Genomic DNA, 27,429 nt, shown 5'->3' on the forward strand with positions numbered 1-27,429 from the left:
TTCAAGGTCTGAATGTGGGCTTAGCAGCGTAGGGAGAGAAGTCAGGGATTTGCTAGGAGGTGACCTTTCCCCAGCACCTCGCCTAGATACTTGTTTATTTGGTTGTCTGTGTATCTGAGTTCCAGTCCGCCGTGACAATAAGTTAGTGACAGAAATGATGATTTCAGCGGTGTGTCACACATTAGCTAAAAGTAAGTGGTTGCTGAGAACCTGCATCATAACCATTACAGCACAGGCATTGAAAAGAGTCAAAGCTAATATACCTGCTACCTGGTCCTCTGGTGGTCCCTTTTGTTAGGATCGACCACCAGAGGACACAGGTAGGTCAGTAAAGTCGCACCAAACACCACACTACTCTACACCCCCCCCCCGTCACTTATTAACCCCTTATGAACCCCTGATCACCCATGATCACCCCATATAAACTCCCTGATCACCCCCCCTGTCATTGATCACCCCCCTGTCATTGATCACCCCCCTGTCATTGATCACCCCCCTGTCAGGCTCCGTTCAGACGTCCGTATGATTTTTACGGATCCACGGATACATGGATCGGATCCGCAAAACACATGCGGACGTCTGAATGGAGCCTTACAGGGGGGTGATCAATGACAGGCGGGTGATCACCCATATACACTCCCTGATCACCCCCTGTCATTGATCACCCCCCTGTAAGGCTCCATTCAGACGTCCGCATGTGTTTTGCGGATCCGATCCATGTATCCATGGATCCGTAAAAATCATACGGACGTCTGAATAGAGCCTTACAGGGGGGTGATCAATGACAGGGGGGTGATCACCCATATACACTCCCTGATCACCCCCTGTCATTGATCACCCCCCTGTAAGGCTCCATTCAGACGTCCGTATGATTTTTACGGATCCATGGATACATGGATCGGATCCGCAAAACACATGCGGACGTCTGAATGGAGCCTTACAGGGGGGTGATCAATGACAGGCGGGTGATCACCCATATACACTCCCTGATCACCCCCTGTCATTGATCACCCCCCTGTCATTGATCACCCCCCCTGTAAGGCTCCATTCAGACGTCCGCATGTGTTTTGCGGATCCGATCCATGTATCCATGGATCCGTAAACATCATACGGACGTCTGAATGGAGCCTTACCAGGGGGGTGATCAATGACAGGGGGGTGATCAGGGAGTCTATATGGGTGATCACCCCCCTGTCATTGATCACCCCCCTGTCATTGATCACCCCCCTGTAAGGCTCCATTCAGACATTTTTTTGGCCCAAGTTAGCGGAAATATATATATATTTTTTTGTTTGTTTTCTCTTACTAAGTCTCATATTCCACTAACTTGTTTAAAAAAATAAAATCTCACATGAACTCACCATACCCCTCACGGAATCCAAATGCATTTTTAGACATTTATATTCCAGACTTCTTCTCACACTTTAGGGCCCCTAAAAAGACAGGGCAGTATAAATACCCCACATGTGACCCCATTTTGGAAAGAAGACACCCCAAGGTATTCCGTGAGGGGCATATTGAGTCCATGAAAGATTGAAATTTTTGTCCTAAGTTAGCGGAAAGTGAGACTTTGTGAGAAAAAAACAAGAAAAAATCAATTTCCACTAACTGATGCAAAAAAAAAAATTATTTCTATGAACTCGCCAGGCCCCTCATTGGATACCTTGGGGTGTCTTCTTTCCAAAGTGGGGTCACATGTGGGGTATTTATACTGCCCTGGCTTTTTAGGGGCCCGAAAGTGTGAGAAGAAGTCTGGGATCCAAATGTCTAAAAATGCCCTCCTAAAAGGAATTTGGGCACCTTTGCGCATCTAGGCTGCAAAAAAGTGTCACACATCTGGTATCGCCGTACTCAGGAAAAGTTGGGCAATGTGTTTTGGGGTGTCATTTTACATATACCCATGCTGGGTGAGAAAAATATCTTGGTCAAATGCCAACTTTGTATAAAAAAATGGGAAAAGTTATCTTTTGCCAAGATATTTCTCTCACCCAGCATGGGTATATGTAAAATGACACCCCAAAACACATTCCCCAACTTCTCCTGAGTACGGCGATACCACATGTGTGACACTTTTTTGCAGCCAAGGTGGGCAAAGGGGCACATATTCCAAAGTGCACCTTTCGGATTTCACAGGCCATTTTTTACAGATTTTGATTGCAAGGTACTTCTCACACATTTGGGCCCCTAAATTGCCAGGGCAGTATAACTACGCCACAAGTGACCCCATTTTGGAAAGAAGACACCCCAAGGTATTCCGTGAGGGGCACGGCGAGTTCCTAGAATTTTTTATTTTTTGTCACAAGTTAGCGGAAAATGATGATTTTTCTTTTTTTTTCTTTTTTCCTTACAAAGTCTCATATTCCACTAACTTGCGACAAAAAATAAAAAATTCTAGGAACTCGCCATGCCCCTCACGGAATACCTTGGGGTGTCTTCTTTCCAAAATGGGGTCACTTGTGGCGTAGTTATACTGCCCTGGCAATTTAGGGGCCCAAATGTGTGAGAAGAACTTTGCAATCAAAATGTGTAAAAAATGGCCTGCGAAATCCGAAAGGTGCACTTTGGAATATGTGCCCCTTTGCCCACCTTGGCTGCAAAAAAGTGTCACACATGTGGTATCGCCGTACTCAGGAGAAGCTGGGGAATGTGTTTTGGGGTGTCATTTTACATATACCCATGCTGGGTGAGAAAAATATCTTGGTCAAATGCCAACTTTGTATAAAAAAATTGGAAAAGTTGTCTTTTGCCAAGATATTTCTCTCACCCAGCATGGGTATATGTAAAATGACACCCCAAAACACATTCCCCAACTTCTCCTGAGTACCGGCGATACCAGATGTGTGACACTTTTTTGCAGCCAAGGTGGGCAAAGGGGCACATATTCCAAAGTGCACCTTTCGTATTTCGCAGGCCATTTTTTACACATTTTGATTGCAAACTACTTCTCACACATTTGGGCCCCTAAATTGCCAGGGCAGTATAACTACCCCACAAGTGACCCCATTTTGGAAAGAAGACACCCCAAGGTATTCCGTGAGGGGCACTGCGAGTTCCTAGAATTTTTTATTTTTTGTCGCAAGTTAGTGGAATATGAGACTTTGTAAGAAAAAAATAAATTAAAATAAAAATAATCATTTTCCGCTAACTTGTGACAAAAAATAAAAAGTTCTATGAACTCACTATGCCCATCAGCGAATACCTTAGGGTGTCTACTTTCCGAAATGGGGTCATTTGTGGGGTTTCTCTACTGTCTGTGCATTGTAGAACCTCAGGAAACATGACAGGTGCTCAGAAAGTCAGAGCTGCTTCAAAAAGCGGAAATTCACATTTTTGTACCATAGTTTGTAAACGCTATAACTTTTACCCAAACCATTTTTTTTTTTATCAAAGACATGTAGAACAATAAATTTAGCGAAAAATTTATATATGGATGTCGTTTTTTTTGCAGCTGAAAGTGAAAAATGTCATTTTTTTGCAAAAAAATCGTTACATTTCGATTAATAACAAAACAAGTTAAAATGTCAGCAGCAATGAAATACCACCAAATGAAAGCTCTATTAGTGAGAAGAAAAGGAGGTAAAATTCATTTGGGTGGTAAGTTGCATGACCGAGCGATAAACGGTGAAAGTAGTGTAGTGCCGAAGTGTAAAAAGTGGTCTGGTCATTAAGGGGGTTTTAGCTAGCAGGGTTGAAGTGGTTAATATGTCTCACACAGTAGTGACAGCACCCCAAAACTCAGTCAGCAGTGCTGACTGAGATTTGGGGTGCTGTCTGCAGTACTTTCAGTCTAGTAGGTATTATTTATGAGTCGGCCGCAGTATTACACTGCCAGACCGTCGCTAATGAGTGTTTATCGCTAACGAGTGATTGGCCTGACAATCTCCTAGTGTAATACAGGCTTTACTAGTGCAGGACACAGGAGAAGTCTGTCTCCTAGTGCCACTGTCCGTGGGGACCCAGGCCCCCAGCTGCTGCTCGTGGTGGGCCCTGAAAGGAAATAATAATCAATTAGTCCTCCTGCTCCTGGTGCGGACAGTAGTTATGCCCCTGTCTAAGCTATGTGAGATCCTCTAACAGAGGCAGAGCAGAGTCAAGCCAGGAGTGACAGAATGATGGAAAATGGGAAATCAGACAGTGTAAGGTCAATACCAATTAGCATATGGAAAGGTGAATCCAAGAGCAGGGTCTGCTGAGAACAGGTTGTAGGACACAATAACTGGCACAGGTAGATGCACAAGCCAGGTTCAAAAACAGTGCCAGGCGCTCGGATTGGTCACCCTGTCAGACACCCTTATTGGTCCTCAGACCGAGCCTCCTTATTGGCCAATCCATCAGAACTTCTGATTGGTGGAACAGCAGAGTCCTACAATTGATTTGACAACCATACTTTGTGTGTATTCCGTCCAACATCTCCACCAGCACCACCAAAAAGACTGTGGTGGTGGCGGCAGAATAGGACATCCCGGAGTTAAGCATGGTACAATTTGAATGAAAATCTTGTGGTGAATCTGCAACAAATGTTTCTCATTTCAAATTACACCGCTAGTGGATGTATCCTTACTGTCCTGGTTGGTGGCGGTGGGAGGGCCTAAATCTTCCTGACGGTTTCCCGTTATAGAATGCTTTCATATCTAAGAATCCCCAACTGTTACATGCATTGCAGAGCCGTCGGGTCTTGCTGTCTAATAATCCAGTTTTCAGTGCCCTGGAGGTACTTATGGTGCTATAATAGCTCCCATCCGTGCTTACAGGATCAGTTTGTCTGCCCACACAGATATTGATAGCATTAGCTCATGATTAGAAAGCAATAGATCTGGAGGTATTCCCAGGACATTTTATCCAACACAAATATCCATTAACCACAATGTATCATGTGCCATTTGCTACCTGAATAAACTGAAATCAAAGTCCTGCCTCAATGTCCATGACAGAAAGTGCAGGAGAGGGACATATATAGTTAGAATTTGTGTAGAGCATGTTGCGTCTGTGCAACATCTGATATATATCTTTGACACATGTGCCAGTTACTGTTGCCAAGGGAAGTCATGCAAAGTAATTTATATACGGAGCAAACATGTAAAAAGCAAAGCTACAAGGCAAGGTCATTGCAGGGCAATTTCCTTACACAACAGCTATTCAAACCAGTGTCAACTATATATCAAATTTGACTGCTACAGATGAAATAACATAGGCCAGGGACACAAGTCAACGGATCATTTTCATCAATGGGTACAGTTCTTTTTTTAGGCTGTAAATGCTTAAGTTCATGCAATACCATCTCTTAATGACTGGTGGGTTAACACGGCAAATTGTTGATTTATTATTAGATTAAAGGGCACATTAGTAGCTCTGCTGAAGGCTTGCGGGATTAAATTAAAGTATCACAGAAGCCCTGCTTCAGTTTATATCTCTTGTTCCATCCATATTAGTATAGATTAAAAAATCAATCATCGAAAGGACACTCAATTAAAAAAAAATAAAAAAATACATGATATTTTACACTTTCATTATTGTACTCTATTAAAATGGCCGTTTAATAATTTAGAAAAAACACGAAATGTACTTTATAAAGAAAATAGTTAATCTGAGGTGCTTTCCGGTGCTTCCCTCTCCCCCAGCTCTGTATATAATTGGAGAGAAGGAAAGTTAAACTCTCTTCCCTCTATTTATAAAATATCTCAACATAGAAGAGGGAAATTATCACGAGAGGTTTTGAAGACTGCCATAATTTGCGCCAAATTTTATCAAAGTCAGTTAATTTTGACACATTCTTAAATATAACACTTTTCCTAGAGATGTTACCTGACCTTGTGGTCGTACGTTTAGACAAATAATTTGTACTTGTGATTGAATTGTACTTACTTCATTCTTAGTTGGTGGCGTGGTATGTGGTTCTTTCCACCCATCTTCAGCTTTGTCCAATGCATGATTCTGGTTAGTTCCTTTTTCTTTTGTGTCATTCTGATAAATCATACAAAGTATATTATGTACAAACAATGTTTCACATTGCAACAGAAAATTGAATAGGTAAGTATAGGTTATTTCTTTATACTTAGACCATTTCCTGGTCTTAGGCAAGGTTCTTAAAATTCTAGAAACCCACTTAAAGCTAAAACCAAATGAGATTGTATTCTAGGATGCAAAACAAAACCTGTCTGCCCTCCTGACATGTCTGCTTTAATAAATACTTGTATTCCCCGTAATAACAATTCTGGAGCACCTTTACTTAGAGGCTATGTACACCTTTGTGAACAGTTTTTTTTATGATTGCATTTTACTAATTTTGAGCTAAAAATCATTTTTTGCCATTGGAAATATTGAGCCTTTTTGTCAAAGAGGGTTAACTGTTTTTCTAGCTGTGTGAATGGTACTTTCACTTTGTGCTGGTCATCTAAAAACCCTTATTTCTAAATTACTAAAAGGTAATAAACACTTATTTAAGCCACATTCTTATCAATAAAATAAGAATTGAGCTATAATGAGTGTTTATAAGGTCAGAGATAAGGAGCCTGTCAGCTCCCTGTCGGACGGAGCAGAGAGAAAATATAGATCCTGCTAGTAGATAAACTCAAAGCTGTGAAGGGAAAACGGCTCATCATTTTTAATAAAATGTAATAAAGACTAATTGAAAAAAGATTTTTAACTCAAAATTAATAGAATGCAATAAATAACAAACAAATGCCACCAAAGGTGTACAAAGCCTTTAAAACTCTGTGTTGTGCTGTTCCTCTGTTATTTATCCTATAAATCAGTAAATAAATGCAAAGGTGAACATTACCAGTAACATTGTCAAAGGAGTGTCTGTAATGAGTCCTGTAGTGTCAGCGCAGACTGGACAGTCTCAGACTGGTATTGCTACTCGCAGTCCTGTACGAACGCTTGCAATATCATCATTACAGGACAGAAAAACTGGAGAAGCAGCTGATTCCCTCCCCCCCCCCCCCTTTTTAATGGTTTTCCAGCTATTGGACATTTTTTGTCTTTCCCATGCAGCTTGTTGAACCTGTTAAAAAAAAAAAATCACACCTGCTCCCCGTTGCTGCGTTTCAGCTCCTTGGCTGCCTTTCTCCAGTCCCAGACTAGGGTTGTTGCGGGTATCGAAATTTCAATACCCAATCAATACTTTTGTCCCGGTATTGTATCGTATTTCCATTTTTTCGATACTGGGCTGCGCTGCTGTAAGTAAGCAGTCTCTCCCTTCCCCCTGTGCCACGCTGCCAATAAAGAGAGAGGGGGGCGCACTACGCCACCAATGATAGGAGGACCTTTCATGGGTCGGGACTTTGTTAAGTAGCAGGCTACATAGAGCGGCGCCCAGGGATCTCCCTGCACTTACTATTATTCCTGGGCGCCGCTCCCTTTCCCCTGCTGTGGCACAGTTAACGTCTCCCGCTCCGTATGCTAATTACTACTAACGGAGGAATGGGGAGGAGACATCAGCTTCTCTCCTGGGCGTTCCTTCTCCCTGGCTGTAGCGCTGTCCAATTGCAGCGCAGAACGTCACAGCCAGGGAGAAGGAACGCCCAGGAGAGAAGCTGATGTCTCCTCCCCATTGCTCCAATAGTAGGTATTAGCATACGGAGCGGGAGACGGTAATGGGGGCCACAGCGGGCAAACGGAGCGGCACCCAGGAATAATAGTAAGTGCAGGGAGATCCCTGGGCGCAGCTGTATGTAGCCTGCTAACTTAACAATGTCCGAACCCATGAAAGGTCCTCTTTAACTTTTAATACAGGAGGCAGGTGCCGGAAGCAGAATCACATAGCCGGCACCCTGCCTCTGACAGGGAGCTGCGATCAGTGGCGGTTAACCCCTCAGCTGCAGCACCTGAGGTGTTAACTGCCGCTGATCTACTGCCGGCACCCGCCTCCTGTATTAAAGGTTAATTACTTTTGGTGGCGCAGTGCGCCCGCCCCCCTCAACCCCCCCAGTATTAAAATCATTGGTGGCAGTGGCCACAGGGCTTTTTTGGTGTTTTATTTTTTTCTCGTGGTATTGAGTATCGCAATACTTTTTTATGGTATCGAAACCGAATCAAAATTAAAAATGTAAACCTTTAGATGGATGGGGCCCCCAATAGTGATAGTTCCCCAATGACACTGCTGGGTTACGTGCCGATTGGGGACAGGTCACCTCTGAGGCCAGTCATTGGCTGTAACAGTGCACATAGCCCTGTCTGTCCAAAAGTTATAGGCTGGGACCAGAACCCAGTTCAATAAAGATCGATTTTTACACCAGAACTGCATCAAAACTTTGGCACAAAGTGGTGCATCTTAGGCCCCACCCACTTTCATATATAACTCGCCATCTGCTTTTCAGTAAGCCACGCCCCCTTGCCAAGCATGTCAGAAAAAAGTGGAGAAACCCTATTGTTACACTTTTTTAGCCAGATTTTTGACACAGACACATTAGTAAATTTGGGTCCATATCTTCTATATCCTCCTCTAGATGGAACACTTACCTGTTCACTGTCTTTATTCTCCTTCTCACTGGTTTCATGTATTTTAGCTTTGATATCCACATTCTGCTGCGTGCTGCCTTCAGTCTCTTTAATTGGCTTTGACTCAGACAGGTCCTTCTTGATTGCATCTCCTGTGTGACTATCTTTGTCATCTCGTGACTTGCCCTCGTCTTTCCTTCTCATTTTCCCAGATGTATCTGAGGTTTTTGCCTCGGATTTCAGCTTGGATTCCTTTCTGTAGTGTTCCCCTTCTCTGCTTTTGTATCTTGATGATGAGTGAGAATTGCTATATTTGTCCCTGTGTCCTCTGGATGAGTCAGTTCGCTCATCGAGCTCCTGCTTGTCAGTATGCCTGTTGTATTGCCTCCGATCATGTACCCAGTGGTCTGTCCTGTCCCTTTTTTCTTCCCCACACTCCCTCCATGAACCTTGCTCTTGGTCATCCTCCCACCTGCCATATCCTTGTTGTTCCCAGGAATCCCTTCCATTTCCCCACTCTGTTCTAGATGCTCCTAATGGACTATGTGTTGAACTACATGATGTAAAGCTTGGCGTATAGGACCTTGGGGACAAGGAGCGGCTCACAGGACTGCGTGATCTAGGCCTTTCATTTCGATATCTGAAAGTAAAGTCAAATGTGTAACAACAGGCAGAGAAAACCAAACTGCAGCATTCTGTAACCTCAATACCGTAGTCATAAATTACCTGTCTGTATCACGAAACGAGTCTCTTTCCCTCTGCGAATGTATGTCATGGATAATGGCATCTACAGTCTTACCAGGCTTCTACAAAGAAATATATAAAATCATCATGAATATAAGGAATAACCTGTGATAATAGATGATCTGCATTCAGCCAGCCATGGACTCCTAGACCATGGACCTACCCATTTCATAACTATTATATACTAATACTGTATGTGATTAACCCTTTCAACCCCGGGCCAGTTTTCACCTTCCTGCCCAGGCCATTTTTTGCAAATCTGACATATGTCACTTTATGTGGTAATAACTTTGGAATGCTTTTAATTACCAAGCCATTTTAAGATAGTTTTCTCGTGACACATTGTAGTTCATGATAGTCATAAATTTGAGTCAATATATTTCACCTTTTATTTATGAAAAAAATTCTAAATTTACCAAATACTTTGAAAAATTCGCAATTTTCTAAATTTAAATTTCTCCGCTTTTAAAGCAGAAAGTGATACCTCATAAAATATTTATTACTTAACATTCCCCATATGTCTACTTCATGTTGGCATCATTTTGTAAATGTCATTTTATTTTTTTAGGACGCTAGAAAGCTTAGAGTTTTAGAAGCAATTCTTAACATTTTTAAGAAAATTTCCAAAACTCATTTTTTAAAGACCAGCTCAGGTCTGAAGTCACTTGGTGGGGCTTACATAGTGGGTACCCCCATAAATGACCCCATTGTAGAAACTACACCCCTCAAGTTACTTAAAACTTATTTTAAAAACTTTGTTAACCCTTTAGGTGTTCCACAAGAATTAAAGGAAAATAGAGATGAAATTTCTAAATTTAACTTTTTGGGCAGATTTTCCATTTTAGTCAATTTTTTTCTTTAACACATCGAGGGTTAACAGCCAAACAAAACTCAATATTTATTACCCTGATGCACCTTACAGTAGAAACTCCCAAAAAGTGACCCAATTTTGGAAACTAGGGGATAATGTGCCAGTTTTATTGGTACTATTTTGGAGTACATATGATTTTTAATTGCTCTATATTGCATTTTTTGTTAGGCAAGGTAACCAGAAAATGGCTGTTTTGGCACCGTTTATTTTTTTTACAACATTCATCTGACATGGTAGATCATGCGCTATTTTTATACATCATTTGTTACGGACGCAATGATTTCAAATATGTCTACTTTCTTCGTTTCAGTTTTACATAATAAAACATTTTTTTTTTAAAGGGAGTCTGTCAGCAGATTTACCCCTTTTTAACAGTTGCCATTCCGCTGTAGCCGCAAAACAGATGATTAACACAGTACCTTTATATGCTTTGGTGGACTTTTAAATATGCCAAAAACGAACTTTGATGAGGGCTCGCAAGTGCCCAGGGCGGAGTCCACCGGGTTGGAGCCCAGGCAGCTCTGCCTCTTCGGCTCTTATCCCCGCCCAGCCTCCTCCTCTGCTCGCCTATCTGTTGTCTCTCCCCCTCAGCGAGATCCCGCGCCGACGCGATGACTTCCTTGGCCGGGGCATGCGCACTGCCATGCCCATTGCTGACACGGCATCGCAGTAGCTTATGCGCATGCCCCGACCAAGGAAGTCATCGCGTCGGCGCGGGATCTCGCTGAGGGGGAGAGACAACAGATAGGCGAGCAGAGGAGGAGGCTGGGCGGGGATAAGAGCCGAAGAGGCAGAGCTGCCTGGGCTCCAACCCGGTGGACTCCGCCCTGGGCACTTGCGAGCCCTCATCAAAGTTCGTTTTTGGCATATTTAAAAGTCCACCAAAGCATATAAAGGTACTGTGTTAATCATCTGTTTTGCGGCTACAGCGGAATGGCAACTGTTAAAAAGGGGTAAATCTGCTGACAGACTCCCTTTAAGTATGTTTTTGTGTCTCCATTTTCTGAAAGCCATATTTTTTTAAATTTTTCTGCTGATCATCTTGTGCAGGGACTAGTTTTTTGACGTTTTTATTGGTACAATTTTTGGGTACATATGATTTTTTGATCATTCATTATTTCACTTTATGGGGTAAGGCGATTAGTAATTTTAGCACAGTTTTTATTTATTTATTTTTCCAGCGTTCATCTGAGGGGTTAGGTCATGTGATATTTTTATAGAGAAGATAGTTACGGACGTGACAATACCTAATATGTATACCTTTTCTTATTTATTTAAGTTTTACACAATAATAGCATTTTTGAAACAAAAAAAATGATGTTTTAGTGTATTGTCTTAAAGGGAGTCTGTCACCACTTTTTTGCATGTTAGACCATTAAAATAGGGTTATTTGATCCAGCCAGAACATAAAAACGGTACCTTTGTGGTAGAAAACGGACTTTTCAATTTGCAGAAAACGAAGTTATAAGATTATTTTCGGAGCCCTCTCAAGTGCCCAGGGCGGTCTCTCAATCCTCAGAGCCCAGGCAGGCACCTCCTAAACGGCTGATAACGCCGCCCTCCGTGCGCCTCTGCCCGCCCGTTTACTCCCCTCCCCTGTCCCTTTCCACTGCGGCTGTGCGGTACAAATCGTAGCGGGCGCATGCGCAATGCGATGCCCGCTCCTGGCAGGGCATCGCAATACCTATTGCGCATGCGCCGGCTAAACGGCGATTAGCCGGCGCATGCGCAATAGGTATTGCGATGCCCTGCCAGGAGCGGGCATCGCATTGCGCATGCGCCCGCTACGATTTGTACCGCACAGCCGCAGTGGAAAGGGACAGGGGAGGGGAGGAAACGGGCGGGCAGAGGCGCACGGAGGGCGGCGTTATCAGCCGTTTAGGAGGTGCCTGCCTGGGCTCTGAGGATTGAGAGACCGCCCTGGGCACTTGAGAGGGCTCCGAAAATAATCTTATAACTTCGTTTTCTGCAAATTGAAAAGTCCGTTTTCTACCACAAAGGTACCGTTTTTATGTTCTGGCTGGATCAAATAACCCTATTTTAATGGTCTAACATGCAAAAAAGTGGTGACAGACTCCCTTTAAGTAGGGTCTCCTTTCTTGCAGGATGAGATGACTGTTTGTTTGCTACTATTTTGGGGGGCATACGCCTTTTTGATCGCTTGGTGTTACAATTTTTGTGATGCAAGGTGACAAAAAATGGCTTTTTTTAATACAGTTTTTTTATTTATTTTTTACGGTGTTCCCCTGAGGTGATAGGTCATGTGATATTTTTATATAGCAGGTTTTTACGGACGCAGTGATACCTAATATGTATAGTTTTTTTTTTTATTTCACTTTAGCACAATAATATCAGTTTTGAAGCAAAAAAAAATCATATTTTAGTGTCTCCATTGTCGGAGAGTGATAGCTTTTTTATTTTTTTTGTGTTTTTTTTATGTAGGGGCTAATTTTTTCCGGGATTTATTGACGGTTTTATTGGTATCATTTTGTGGGACATACGCCTTTTTGATCGATTGGTGTTGCACTTTTTGTAATGTAAGGTGACAAAAATGGCTTTTTTTGACACAGTTTTAATTTTTTATGGTGTTTATCACACGGGGTGGATCATGTGATATATTTATAGAGTCAATCGTTACGAATGCATCGATACCTAATATGTGTGTTTTTTTCTTGTTTTTTTCAATTTTTTTATTATAAAATCAGAAGAAAAGGGCGTTTTTCTTTTCTTACTTGAAACTTTTTTTGAAAATAAAAACTGTTTTTTACCTTTTTTTTTTTTTTATTTTTTTTTTTTTTACTTTATTTCTGACTAACTTTTGGGTGTCTGATCCCCTCTGCAATGCATTACAATACATCTGTATTGTATTGTATTGCCTGTTAGTGTATTACAGAGTACTACACTAACAGGTTGCCGAGTAGACTGGCCTTAGGCTGGATCACCTTGGCACCCGTAGAAAGCAGGTGCCGATGCCGTGCAAGGCATTGGGCAGCCTCTGCATGGCATCGGGCTGCCTTCTCACCCATCAGGTCCCCGCCACAGCATCACGGGGACCCGATGGGCTCCCTCACCCGCAGCAAACCCCTTGTATGTCGCGGTCAGCGCTGACCGCGACATAGAAGGGGTTAATGTGCCGTCATCGGTGTTTTAACCGATGTCGGCGCATACAGCAGGGGTCCGGCTAACGGGAACAGCCGGTCCCCTGCAGCTGATCGGGCGGGCGCAGCTCCTGCACCCGCCCATTCAGCTGGCCGTAATAGTACGGCGCTTGGCGGCAAGTCACTTCCCGCTGCTCCGTACTATTACAGTGCTGGTCAGGAAGGGCTTAAAGGGGTTTTCTTAGAGCACAATATTGATGAACTCTCCTCAGGATAGGTCACTAATATCAGATTCGTAGGGGTCCTACTCCCAGCAGCCCTGCCGATCGGCTGGAGTGCTGCAACCACCTCACAGCATATCAAGCACATCACTGCACATTGTATAGCGGCTGTGCTTAGTATTGCAGCCAAGGGTCATTCAGTTGGGACTGAGCCTCGTCTAAGCCTCGACTGATGAATGTGATGTCACTGGCCTAGGAAGAGGACCAGCACGCAATTGAGCCCTGCGGCTTCTGATCAAGGGGGTGCCCGAAGAAAAACCCCCATTAATCAGCGTTTGGTTACCTATCCGGAGGATAAGTCATCAGTATTGTACTCTTTGGAAAACCCCCTTAATAACTGGTATTACAGGCAGCACTCACCCACACATTCCCAGCGCACAATATAAACTACCTGTGGAATACTCACACAATCAAGCAAATCAACCCCCATAAAATCAATAATTTGCTGTCGTGCCCATTGCCGTGTCCGAAAACATCTGTACTATTTAAATATAAAAATATTTGTCCCATATGATGAATGGCATCATGGAAAAAATTCCAAACGGCCAATTTTCTATTTTTCATACCTTCACTTATCCCAAAAAAACGTAATAAAATGTGATCAAAAACTTACACACATTCCAAAATGCAGATCCTGTTTAACAGACTTTGGGCCTGATTTATCATGCCAGTTTTCTGGAGTGAAAAAGGCGCAAACTGTGTGGTTGCGACTTTTTCAACACCACTTTTTCAACACAAAAAATTCCGCTAGTGGTGTTTTTCAGCCATTTTTTATACTTTCCCAAAAAAAGGGCAGGGCCAGCGACACCGCCACATTTATCTTCTTTTAAGCCACATTTTGGTTTAGGCATGGACAGGCATATGCCTCATCATAAATTAGTCGCGCCCTCCGGCAACAAGCAGGGTTAATATAAACTGGCGCATGCTGTTGGTCTATCATAGATCAGGCCGTATGTGTACATCAAGTTGTGATAATGCACAGTGGTTGGTACACATTTCAGAGTAGTATAGTGTTACTAGTACCTCAAGCATTACTTTAACTGTATCGCACATAAAACCTACAGTGCAATTACCAGTTAGAAGAAGCTCATGCTCAGCCTCATCCCTTAGGGTGCTGGCACACAGCACTGCCTTCTCTTCAACCAGCTGATCGGCAGGGGTGCTGGGTGTCAGACCCCCGCCGATTTGATATTGATGACCTATCCTGAGGATAGGTCATCAATAAAAAATAACTTGGACCACCCCTTTAATTTAATTGCAGCTGGCTACATTTAAAAACTGTGTTCTGAGTGCATGGTTATTGATTCAGTAACACAACTGCATCAAAACTGCATTCCCACCCTAAGGCATTCCTGCAGGGTTGGTGGGGGATCTGAACCGGCCATCCAGCATCCCGGTAGGCCTGGTGCAGAGACCGCGGTCCCATCTGCACCATCGAAGTTAGGGGTGCTGTCCCCCTGTGGTTGGGGATAGAGACCGGGTTGTCTCTTCTCTCTTTACAACACACTGCTGCTGGGGAGTCAGACCGACTGTCTCAACTCTCTGTAACGCTGCCTAGTGCTGGGTAGTGGGTGCGACCATCTCCACTCCTAGTAATGCTGGTTGCTGCAGGGACGGGGGACTGACAATCTCCTCCCCATGTGATCCTGTCTGCCGCTGGGGAAAGAGACCGTTTATCATATCTCCCTGTAAGTTAAGCTGCCGATGGGGAGTCAGACCGACTGTCTGGACTCCGGGTAACGCTGGCTCTAGTTGGGGATCTGGGCCGGCTACCCAGCATCCCTGTAGGGCCGGTGGAGAGACTTCGGTCCCATCTCTACCTGCCGTCGGGAGGTCTTCCCAGAACCAGTCGATGAAGTTCCCTACTTTGGGAGTTGGTAGGGAAGCAGGGGGTATCACCGCCAAGTCTTCCCAGTTGTAGGAGGGCAGATCTGGCTCTGCTTGTCGAGTAGGTTGGGGATGAACAGAGCTGAGCAGGTGTTGGTAGGTCTGCTCCAGCTCCCACTCCCTTGTTACCAGGTGGGTCATGTCTTTGCTCACCTCCCTTCCGTCAGCATAAGCATGCATGCCCATCCGGTAGTCGTAGATGTCCCAAAACCTAGACTCCTCCGTGCTGCCAAGATCAATGTCCTCCTCCAAGGCATCCCATAATAACCCAGGTCCATCATAATCCTCACCCTCGGGTCTGTCGTGCTCAGCCATCCAGGGGGAATGTTGAATGACATGCCACCTTAGGGCCTGGTAAGCGTCCTCTAGCCAAAGCTCCTTACATACCAGGTTCTGGAGCTCTGTTACCCAGTCATCCAGGGGCTGCTCTCCCAAGAGACCCATCCGCATCGCCACATGCTTCTGTAGCCGCTGCTCATAACTGGGGAGACTCTCACCTCGCCGCCGCTGGGCATTTTCCAGGGCATAATACCAGACTTCCTTTCTGTCTGCATCCCTGTAGTCTGCGGCTGCCTCCTCCTCCTCGTCCTAGAACGCTGTCCGAAGACTAGCCGATTCCATCCTGCTGTAGCCAGGGGCGCTGTACGGATACTAGCGTTGCCCTCAATATACTCCACGAACTGTGTCTCCGAGCTGCTTCTCCTCACACTAGGATGCCATCCCACTGCTTGCCACCAAATGTAACGGATCTCCTGGCACCCCGAACGGGTACCTCCGTCGATAGATGCTTCTAGTGCTTTCCGAAGGACTCCAAGCACTCCACTTGACACCGTACGCACTGCAGACCCCACGAACCGCCGAAGCTTGGTTGAGGTCTCACCGTCTCATACCCACCCTGGACCTACGACAAGGCTCCAGTGGGTGAACCTCTCCTAAATCCCGAGAGCAGGAACAGCTCTTACAAGAGCTAGTAGTTATGCCAGGGGAGTATAGCAAATCTTCAGCGTATAGCAATCCCCCAGTGTTGATCAGTTACCCAAACACCAGCCTCAATATGGTAAAGGGTAAAACAGGAACTCTTTAAAACAGCCCGTATTTATGCAGGTCCCCATCTGGTGGACACGCCCCTAGGGGACCAGAAGGGAGACTGTGACACAGGACAGATATGCAGCAATTCAGGATACACAGACACAACACATCCCCACAATGCATTATGGTTTCCTCCTCTCTGCCCTGGAGACACCCGAGGAGCAATTCAATTATCTCTCAGGACAAAGGGAAATCGCCAATACACATGTGGAGACAACAGGACAGAAATCACCATTTAAACACACAATGGGACAATAGAAACACACCCAGCATATTCCTCCCCTCTGTCTAGGAGATAATTGAGTCAATTTCTGTATCTGCTCAACTATCTCCTACGCTGAAAAGTTACACTTCTTATAAATTGTTACAACTTTGTGAGTTTACATTGTACATACATATAACTTATATCAATTTAACCAGTATAACTTGGGGACAAACCTATCCAAAATTCACTTGAATAGGTTAAGGGGTTTAGAAGTTAGTAAAAGTATCTTAACCCCTTAAGGACGCAGGGCGTACCGGTACGCCCTATTTCCCGAGTCCTTAAAGACTCAGGGCGTACCGGTACGTCCTAACTTTAAACACTAAAACATAATTTTTTTTGGTTTCAAAAATGAAATCATTGTGTAAAACTTAAATAAATAAATAAAAAAGTATACATATTAGGTATCGCCGCGTCTGTATCGACCGGCTCTATAAAAATATCACATGACCTAACCCCTCAGATGACCACCGTAAAAAAAAAAAAAAAGGTGTAAAAAAAGCCATTTTTCATGTCATCTTACGTCACAATAAAGTGTAATAGCAAGCAATCAAAAAGTCATGTGCACCCCAAAATAGTGCCAATCAAACCGTCATCTCATCCCGCAAAAAATGAGACCCTACTTAAGATAATCGCCCAAAAACTGAAAAAACTATGGCTCTTAGACTATGGAGACACTAAAACATTTTTTTTGTTTTAAAAATGAAATTATTGTGTAAAACTTACATATTAGGTATCGCCGCGTCCGTGACAACCTGCTCTATAAAATTACCACATGATCTAACCTGTCAGATGAATGTTGTAATACCTGTCAGATGAATGTTGTAAATAACAAAAAAAAAACGTGCCAAAAAATCTATATTTTGTTACCTTGCCGCACAAAAAAGTGTAATATAGAGCAACCAAAAATCATATGTACCCTAAACTAGTACCAACAAAACTGCCACCTTATCCCGTAGTTTCTAAAATGGGGTCACTTTTTTGGAGTTTCTACTATGGGGGTGCATCAGGGGGGCTTCAAATGGGACATGGTGTCAAAAAAAACTGTCCAGCAAAATCTGCCTTCCAAAAACCGTATGGCATTCCTTTCCTTCTGCGCCCTGCCGTGTGTCCGTACAGCGGTTTACGACCACATATAGGGTGTTTCTGTAAACTACAGAATCAAGGCAATAAATAATGAGTTTTGTTTGGCTGTTAACCCTTGCTTTGTAACTGGAAAAAAAATATTAAAATGGAATATCTGCCAAAAAAATGAAATTTTGAAATTGTATCTCTATTTTCCATTAAATCTTGTGCATCACCTAAAGGGTTAACAAAGTTTGTAAAATCAGTTTTGAATACCTTGAGGGGTGTAGTTTCTTAGATGGGGTCACTTTTATGGAGTTTCTACTCTAGGGGTGCATCAGGGGGGCTTCAAATGGGACATGGTGTCAAAAAACCAGTCCAGCAAAATCTGGCTTCCAAAAACCATACAGCGCACCTTTCCCTCTACGCCCTACTGTGTGCCCGTACAGTAGTTTACGGCCACATATGGGGTGTTTCTGTAAACGGCAGAGTCAGGGCAATAAAGATACAGTCTTGTTTGGCTGTTAACCCTTGCTTTGTTGGTGGAAAAAATGGGTTAAAATGGAAAATTAGGCAAAAAAATGAAATTCTGAAATTTCATCCCCATTTGCCAATAACTCTTGTGCAACACCTAAAGGGTTAACATAACGAAGTTTGTAAAATCAGTTTTGAACACCTTGAGGGGTGTAGTTTATAGAATGGGGTCATTTTTGGGCGGTTTCTATTATGTAAGCCTCGCAAAGTGACTTCAGACCTGTAGTGGTCCCTAAAAATTGGGTTTTTGTAAATTTCTGAAAAATTTCAAGATTTGCTTCTAAACTTCTAAGCCTTTTAACATCCCCAAAAAATAAAATATCATTCCCAAAATGCTACAAACATGAAGTAGACATATGGGGAATGTAAAGTCATCACAATTTTTGGGGGTATTACTATGTATTACAGAAGTAGAGAAACTGAAACTTTGAAATTTGCAAATTTTTCAATTTTTTTTGTAAATATGGTATTTTTTTAATGCAAAAAAATTTACTTTTTTGACCCAATTTTAGCAGTGTCATGAAGTACAATATGTGACGAAAAAACAATCTCAGAACAGCCTGGATAAGTCAAAGCGTTTTAAAGTTATCAGCACTTAAAGTGACACTGGTCAGATTTGCAAAAAATGGCCAAGTCCTTAAGGTGAAATAGGGCTGAGTCCTTAAGGGGTTAAAGGGCCATAATCCTGAGGCAAGAGGCTGGTAAACAGGCCTCTCCAAAACCCAGTGGCGAGGTTGGTTTCGCCACAGTCTGAAACTACAACTCTCAGAATTCTCCTTTCACTTCTGTGGGAGTTACAAGAACAGCCGAGTAAGTGTGAATGCTGGGAGTTGTAGTTTCACAGCAACTGGGGTGCTAAAGGTTGCTGATCTCTGACCTAGACAGACGCTAAAAACCTGCCGACCATCAGGGGTTAATGTATATTTAATATATGCTGAACTTCAGGGTATCAGATTCAGTCTATTAATACTATGCAGCTCCGAAGTGATTTACTTTTCTCTATGGCCTATTGCACACGACCGTATGGCTTTTTCAGTGTTTTGCGGTCCGTTTTTCATGGATCCGTTGTTCCATTTTTTGTTTCCGTTGTGTTTCCGTTTCTGTTCCGTTTTTCCGTTCCGTTTTTCCGTATGGCATATACAGTATACAGTAATTACATAGATAAAATTGGGCTGGCCATAACATTTTCAATAGATGGTTCAGGAAAAAACGGAACGGAAACGGAAGATATACGGATGCATTTCCGTATGTGTTCCGTTTTTTTTGCGGATCCATTGACTTGAATGGAGCCACGGACAGTGATTTGCGGGCAATAATAGGACATGTTCTATGTTAAAACGGAACGGAAAAACGGAAATACGGAAACGGAATGCATACGGAGTACATTCCGTTTTTTTTGCGGAACCATTGAAATGAATGGTTCCGTATACGGACCGTATACGGAACGCAAAAAATGGCCAGTAAACGGGGAAAAAAAACGGCCGTGTGCAATAGGCCTATAGCTGTACTTTGTGTGTAGTAATGTACTGCTCATTGGTTTCACTAAGGTAGAAGTGTTACAGCCCAGAAAATGTGGCAGGTTCTAGATCGAGACAGTAAAACCACTTTGAGAAGATCACCCAAAATTGGAAACATTGAAAAGTGGTCTTCTAGGGAGGTGGTCTTCTCAAAGAAAATTGTCAAGGGTTAAATGTTGTGATCCCCCATAATGTGAAAAGACTGTGGTCCGGATTTACTAAGCCTGTAGATGGCTTAAGCTTAGACAGACCTGATTTATCACAGAGGGTCAGGCTGGATGATAAATCTGGTGCCTGACTCTACACCAACTATTGGCTGGCTTACATTGAGCCAGATTTTTATGCCAGAATTGTGCCAAAATTGTGGCACAAAATTGTACATCTTAGTCCCCACCTTCTTTCCAGTGAAGCCCCACCCACTTTCCACTAAGCCCTGCCTATTTTCAAGCATATCAGAAAAAAGTGTAGAAACCCTGGATGTGCCACATTGCGCCAGTTTGCATTATTTTACTGAGCAGGTGCTTGGATCTTGCAATCTCAGAAGCCCCCTTTAAGGACAATTGGGGTCAGTTATCAAACTGGTGTAAAGAAGAACTGGTTTAGTTACCCATAGCAACCAATCAGATCTCACCTTTTATTTTTGACAGCTCCTTTGGAAAATGAAAGGTAAAATCTGGTTGCTCTGGGCAACTAAGCCAGTTCTACTTTATACCCGTCTGATAAATGACCCTAACCGGTTTTGCGGACAAGAATATGCATTTCTATAATGGGCCTCCTGTTCTGTTACGCAAATTGCGGAAGGCACGTGGACCGCATCTCGGCATCTGTGTTTTGCGGATCTGCAAAAAAAGGCGCGGTCGTGTGAACAAGCCCTAAGTGCAATGGTGAGGGTGTGACCGCAGTCCCACAGGCTTTGAATGGAGCAGCAGTCCATGCTCAACTGTCTCCATTTAAATGGCGGACCCAGCACTCCCATTCTCGTGATTGCTGGGGGGTCCCAGTGTTCGGACCCCCACCGATCAGACATTTACCACCTGTCCTGTTAATAGGTAATAAGATGTCATTCATTGTTGCTGATGGTTGCTTTGTCAGAGCTTTGTCATCTGTAGATCATTCACTATTTGGAAAGTTCTAGATTTTCATATTAGCAGTCATAGCTCTATGAAACCTCAGCATGGCCGGATCTACCCTCTACCATTTACAGGCTTGCATCACACACTCTTCACTGGCATTTGTTTCTTGTCCTTTAAAAAAAATACATCAAATTCATGTGTTTCTTGAAAGTGTTTTTTTTTTTGGGTGACATTTTTGCCTATGAATAAAAAACACACAATTTGCTGCATAATAGCAAATATCTGTCATTAACAAACACAGTAACTGAAGAAAGAGCAAACAACAAAAAAGCTGTTTAATTCTGCACATTTCTTTTTGTGAGGAAATAAACCATGATTTTCATTTTAAAATCTAATTCTTGGGTTCATTACGCTTTAAAAACTGCACTAAAACCGCACTTTGTGCACAATGCCTGACAAGGTGAGTTATAGCCATATAGGAAATAAACCTTATAGCGGCTCGTATGCTGCGGCCATGTTCTGTCCAAGGCTCTGCGTCATGGCCTCTGTGTCTGACCTACACATTTACAAAGCAGTGTTCGCACTAAGTACCTCCACCATTACGCTGACCTTGCCTGGAATATTATGTAATGTGTTAGCAAATCTCCCGCTGACTTGTAAACACTTTCCAGCCCAAGTCCCGCTGAGAGAAATAATCAGGAGCGGAGAGGTGAAAAGTCTACAGTTACAATGTACAGGGAGACGCACAGCATTACCACCGCCTCTGTTTTCAAATGTGTCATCCATTCTTTTCAGCCCTTCCTTCTACTAACCTGTCTGATTCTTCATAAAATTGTTAAAAGCTGAGGAAACATAATAACAGCGCAGCCGTGCACATAGGACAATTACAGGTCAAAGATGTATGGGCAATTCTCTAATGTAATGTTATAGGGAATTTAGTTTCTACTGGCTTCTCGTCCTGTCTGTCAGCAGACAAGAGACTGACTTACAGCAGTCTGTAGCCCAGGATCCCATCTACAGCCTCCTAGTAGTAGGAAGTGACTTGTTGACAGATGGATAAGACTACTTTCACACTAGCGGCACAGACCTCCGGCAGGCTGTTCCGTCGGGTGAACAGCCTGTCGGATCCGTCCTGCTGCTAGTGAACGTGTGCCCCTGGACTGCCGCTCCGTCCCCATTGACTATAATGGGGGGCGGGGTGGAGGCACGGCAGCGCACAGCAAGACGCTGCCGGAATAAATGTCGGACGCGTTGTAGTTTTATTCCGGCAGCCTCTTGCCGTGTCTCCGCTGGAACTCCGCCCCCGCCCATTATAGTCAATGGGGATGGAGCGGCAGTCCGGGGGCACACGTTCACTAGCGGCAGGACAGATCCGACAGGCTGTTCACCCGACAGAACAGCCTGCCGGAGGTCTAAAGCTGAGTTCACATGGGCGAGATTTCCGCACGGGTGCAATGCGGGAGGTGAACGCATTGCACCCGCACTGAATCTGGACCCATTCATTTCTTTGGGGCTGTGCCAATGAGCTGTGATTTTCACGCATCACTTATGCGTTGCGTGAAAATCGCAGCATGCTCTATATTGTGCGTTTATCAACGCAGGCCCCATAGAAATGAATGGGGCTGAGTGAAAATCGCAAGCATCCGCAAGCAAGTGCGGATGCGGTGCGATTTTCACGCATGGTTGTTAGGTGACAGTCTATTCACTGTATTATTTTCTCTTATAACATGGTTATAAGGGAAAATAATAGCATTCTGAATACAGAATGCTTAGTAGGTGATCAATTGAGGGTTAAAAAAAATAAAAATATTTACTCACCTTCTCCTCTTGATCACCTAGTTCCCGGTCTCTTCTTTACTTCTTTAATGATGAACTACCGGCTAAAGGACCTGTGGTGACGTCAGACCACATGCTCCAATCACATGGTCCAATCACATGGTCCATCACCGTAGTGACCGTCACCACAGGTCCTAGCCGGTAGTTCATCATTAAAGAAGAGACCGGGAACTACGCGATCAAGAGGAGAAGGTGAGTTAATTTTTATTAATTTTTTGAACCCTCAATTTCAGAATGTTGTATTCAGAATGCTATTATTTTCCCTTATAACCATGTTAGGGCTCTTTCACACTTGCGTTGTCCGGATCCGGCGTGTACTCCACTTGCCGGAATTACACGCCGGATCCGGAAAAACGCAAGTGAACTGAAAGCATTTGAAGACGGATCCGTCTTCAAAATGCGTTCAGTGTTACTATGGCAGCCAGGACGCTATTAAAGTCCTGGTTGCCATAGTAGTAGTGGGGAGCGGGGGAGCAGTATACTTACCGTCCGTGCGGCTCCCGGGGCGCTCCAGAATGACGTCAGAGCGCCCCATGCGCATGGATGACGTGCCATGCGATCACGTCATCCATGCGCTTGGGGCGCCCTGATGTCACTCTGGAGTGCCCCGGGAGCCGCACGGACGGTAAGTATACTGCTCCCCCGCTCCCCGCTACACTTTACCATGGCTGCCAGGACTTTAGCGTCCCGGCAGCCATGGTAACCATTCAGAAAAAGCTAAACGTCGTATCCGGCAATGCGCCGAAACGACGTTTAGCTTAAGGCCGGATCCGGATCAATGCCTTTCAATGGGCATTAATTCCGGATCCGGCCTTGCGGCAAGTGTTCAGGATTTTTGGCCGGAGCAAAAAGCGCAGCATGCTGCGGTATTTTCTCCGGCCAAAAAACGTTCCGGTCCTGAACTGAAGACATCCTGATGCATCCTGAACGGATTTCACTCCATTCAGAATGCATTAGGATAAAACTGATCAGGATTCTTCCGGCATAGAGCCCCGACGACGGAACTCTATGCCGGAAGAAAAGAACGCAGGTGTGAAAGAGCCCTTATAAGGGAAAATAATAACATCTACACAACATCGAACCCAAACCTGAACTTCTGCGAAGAAGTTCCGGTCTGCGTACCACAGTCAGTATTTTATCACGCGCAAGCAAAACACATTGCACCCGCGCGATAAAAACTGAACATCGGAATGCAAACGCAGTCAAAACTGCCTGCAATTGCATACCTAATCGCGCGGGTTTGCCGCAATACACCGGGACGCATCCGGACCTAATCCGGACACGCCGGTGTGAACCCAGCCTAAGGGCTCTTTTACACAAGTGGATGCCGTGTTGGTAATCCGCTGCATGAAAGACAGCCAAGCCTCGTTCCAGACAGCAGAGACACGGAGCATTAACATGACTGATAACGCTCCGTGCCTCTCTGATCTTTTTACTACAAAATCACAGTCAGATAAAGTTATCATCGTAATTTTGTAGTAAAAAGGTCACAGAGAGGCACAGAGCATTATCAGTCATGTTAATGCTCCGTGTCTCTGCTGTCTGGAACGGGGCTTTGGTCTCTTTCACACAGCAGATTACCCGCACGGCATCCACTCGTGTGAAAGAGCCCTAAGGAAGCTTAGTGCATTTTAAATATCCCAGTGTTTTTACCAACACAACTCCAACAATGTCTTTAAGGCTTCGTTCACCTCACAGTTCAGCCTTTCCGTTCTCCTGCTCTATTTAGGAGCAGGAGAACGGAAAGGATAGATTAGGCACATAACTGAACCTAAGTACCCCTTAGACTATAATAGGGTCCGTTAGGTTTCCACTCAAGATGATTTTGGAGTGGAGACAAAAGTTGTGCATGCAGGACTTTTGTATCCGCTTCAAAGATCTTCCTCTGAGCGGAAACCTAACAGACCCCATTATAGCCTATGGGGTACTTAGGTTCCGTTCGGGTCAGTTATGTACCGAATCCGTCCTTTCCGTTCTCCTGCTCCTAAACGGAGCAGGAGAACGGAAAGGCTGAACAGTGATGTGAACGAAGCCTAAATGAAGAATGTTTTCTTGTACTAGATGTGGGTGGGATAAACAATTAGCAAATAATTCTGGGATTTATTTAGTTATTGTTTTTTTTATTTGTATATTAATTTTTTTTTTCACAGCGTTCACCCTGTGTGTGATAATTTTATATTTCAGGCCATGGGCAATGTGAATTTTTGTCTGAGCTGAATCGCACATCCACAAGCTATGCTTAGATCTAAAAAAACTCACTTCTCAACATAATATTAGGTGTACAGCCCCCCCATACTGCATGCTGTACAAGAGGCATTAGTGTGCATAAGCCCACTCACCACGCAAAGGTTGCCTCTTAGAGTGGGACCTACTCTGACAAATAGGCACAGCATAGTGCGGTGACAACATGGCTCTGCCTAGTGGGTGGCAGGACCCAGAGGTCAAACAGCAACCCTGCTATCCGACTATGCCACCCACGGCACTGGGTCCCACCAACCCACCAGCACAGCACCACAAAAACAAGGGCCACCAAGCAGTGCTGCACCATCTGAGCAGTTGTCTAACACAACATGTCCCTTGCTATCAGAATGCCTCTAATGCCTCTTGTACAGCATGCAGTATAGGGGGTTGTACACCTAATATTACACTGAGAGCGGCCTGGATGTATTTCTGGAGTTTAATAATATTACAGGCTATAGCTACTAGAGAGGGGTCGTTGATCCAGGGAGTTATTCTGATAACTGATTGGAGTCGGGAAGGAATTTTTTATTCCCCTAAGGCCTCATGCACACGACAGTTTGTTTTCACGGTCCGCAAAAACGAGGTCCGTAGGTCCGTGATCCGTGACCGTTTTTTCGTCCGTGGGTCTTCCTTCATTTTTGGAGGATCCACGGACATGAAAAAAAAGTCGTTTTGGTGTCCGCCTGGCCGTGCGGAGCCAAACGGATCCGTCCTGAATTACAATGCAAGTTAATGGGGACGGATCCGTTTGACGTTGACACAATATGGTGCCATTTCAAACGGATCCGTCCCCATTGACTTTCAATGTAAAGTCTGGAGTCCCTTTTATACCATCGGATCGGAGTTTTCTCCAATCCGATGGTATATTTTAACTTGAAGCGTCCCCATCACCATGGGAACGCCTCTATGTTAGAATATACTGTCGGATATGAGTTACATCATGAAAACTCATTTCCGACAGTATATTCTAACACAGAGGCGTTCCCATGGTGATGGGGACGCTTCTAGTTAGAATATACTACAAACTGTGTACATGACTGCCCCCTGCTGCCTGGCAGCACCCGATCTCTTACAGGGGGCCGTGATCAGCACAATTAACTCCTCAGGTGCCGCACCTGAAGGGGTTAATTGTACTATCATATCCGCCTGTAAGAGATCAGGGCTGCCAGGCAGCAGGGGGCAGACCCCCCCCCCTCCCCAGTTTGAATATCATTGGTGGCCAGTGCGGCCCCCCCCTCCCTCCCTCTATTGTAATAAATCGTTGGTGGCACAGTGTGCGCCCCCTCCCTCCCTCTATTGTAATAAATCGTTGGTGGCACAGTGTGCGCCCCCCATCGCCCCCCCTCCCTCCCTCCCTCTATTGTAATAAATCGTTGGTGGCACAGTGTGCGCCCCCCATCGCCCCCCCCCCTCTATAGCAGTAACAACATTGGTGGCCAGTGTGCGGCCTCCCATCTCCCCCCCCCCCCCAATCATTGGTGGCAGCGTAGTTCCGATCGGAGTCCCAGTTTAATCGCTGGGGCTCCGATCGGTAACCATGGCAACCAGGAAGCTACTGCAGCCCTGGTTGCCATGGTTACTTAGCAATAGTACAATAGTAGAAGATTCATACTTATCTGCTGGCTGCTGCGATGTCTGTGACCGGCCGGGAGCTCCTCCTACTGGTAAGTAACATAGTACATAACATAGTACATAAGGCCGAAAAAAGACATTTGTCCATCCAGTTCGGCCTGTTATCCTGCAAGTTGATCCAGAGGAAGACCCCTCTCTAGTAGCTATAGCCTGTAATATTATTACGCTCCAGAAATACATCCAGGCCCCTCCTGAATTCCTTTATTGTACTCACCATCACCACCTCCTCAGGCAGAGAGTTCCATAGTCTCACTGCTCTTACCGTAAAGAATCCTTTTCTATGTTTGTGTACAAACCTTCTTTCCTCCAGACGCAGAGGATGTCCCCTCGTCACAGTCACAGTCCTGGGGATAAATAGCTGATGGGATAGATCTCTGTACTGACCCTTGATATATTTATACATATTAATTAGATCTCCCCTCAGTCGTCTTTTTTCTAAAGTGAATAACCCTAATTTTGATAATCTTTCAGTGTACTGTAGTTGCCCCATTCCAGTTATTACTTTAGTTGCCCTCCTCTGTACCCTCTCCAGCTCTGCTATGTCTGCCTTGTTTACAGGAGCCCAGAACTGTACACAGTACTCCATGTGTGGTCTGACTAGCGATTTGTAAAGTGGTAGGACTATGTTCTCATCACGGGAATCTATGCCCCTTCTGATGCAACCCATTATCTTGTTGGCCTTGGCAGCAGCTGCCTGACACTGGTTTTTGCAGCTTAGTTTGCTGTTTATTAAAATTCCTAGATCCTTTTCCATGTCAGTGTTACCGAGTGTTTTACCATTTAGTATGTACGGTTGACTTGCATTTTTCCTTCCCATGTGCATAACCTTACATTTGTCAGTGTTAAACCTCATCTGCCAC

The 27,429-nt window shown here is 44.3% G+C and overlaps 1 protein-coding gene across 1 annotated transcript in view; it reads right to left on the bottom strand.

The window, feature by feature from the left end:
- RBM20 (RNA binding motif protein 20) overlaps positions 1 to 27,429 on the bottom strand; it is a 218,507-nt gene that overhangs the window by 17,733 nt on the left and 173,345 nt on the right. Inside the window, exons 8-10 of the mRNA XM_044299840.1 lie at positions 9,166 to 9,245; positions 8,461 to 9,079; positions 5,863 to 5,961 (exon numbers count right to left, since the gene is read on the bottom strand). Of these exons, the coding sequence (XP_044155775.1) occupies positions 5,863 to 5,961; positions 8,461 to 9,079; positions 9,166 to 9,245 (798 nt within the window). The remainder of the gene's footprint in view (positions 1 to 5,862; positions 5,962 to 8,460; positions 9,080 to 9,165; positions 9,246 to 27,429) is intronic.

The sequence above is a fragment of the Bufo gargarizans genome, chromosome 6 (genome assembly GCF_014858855.1).
Source record: "Bufo gargarizans isolate SCDJY-AF-19 chromosome 6, ASM1485885v1, whole genome shotgun sequence".
Lineage (NCBI taxonomy): Eukaryota > Metazoa > Chordata > Amphibia > Anura > Bufonidae > Bufo > Bufo gargarizans.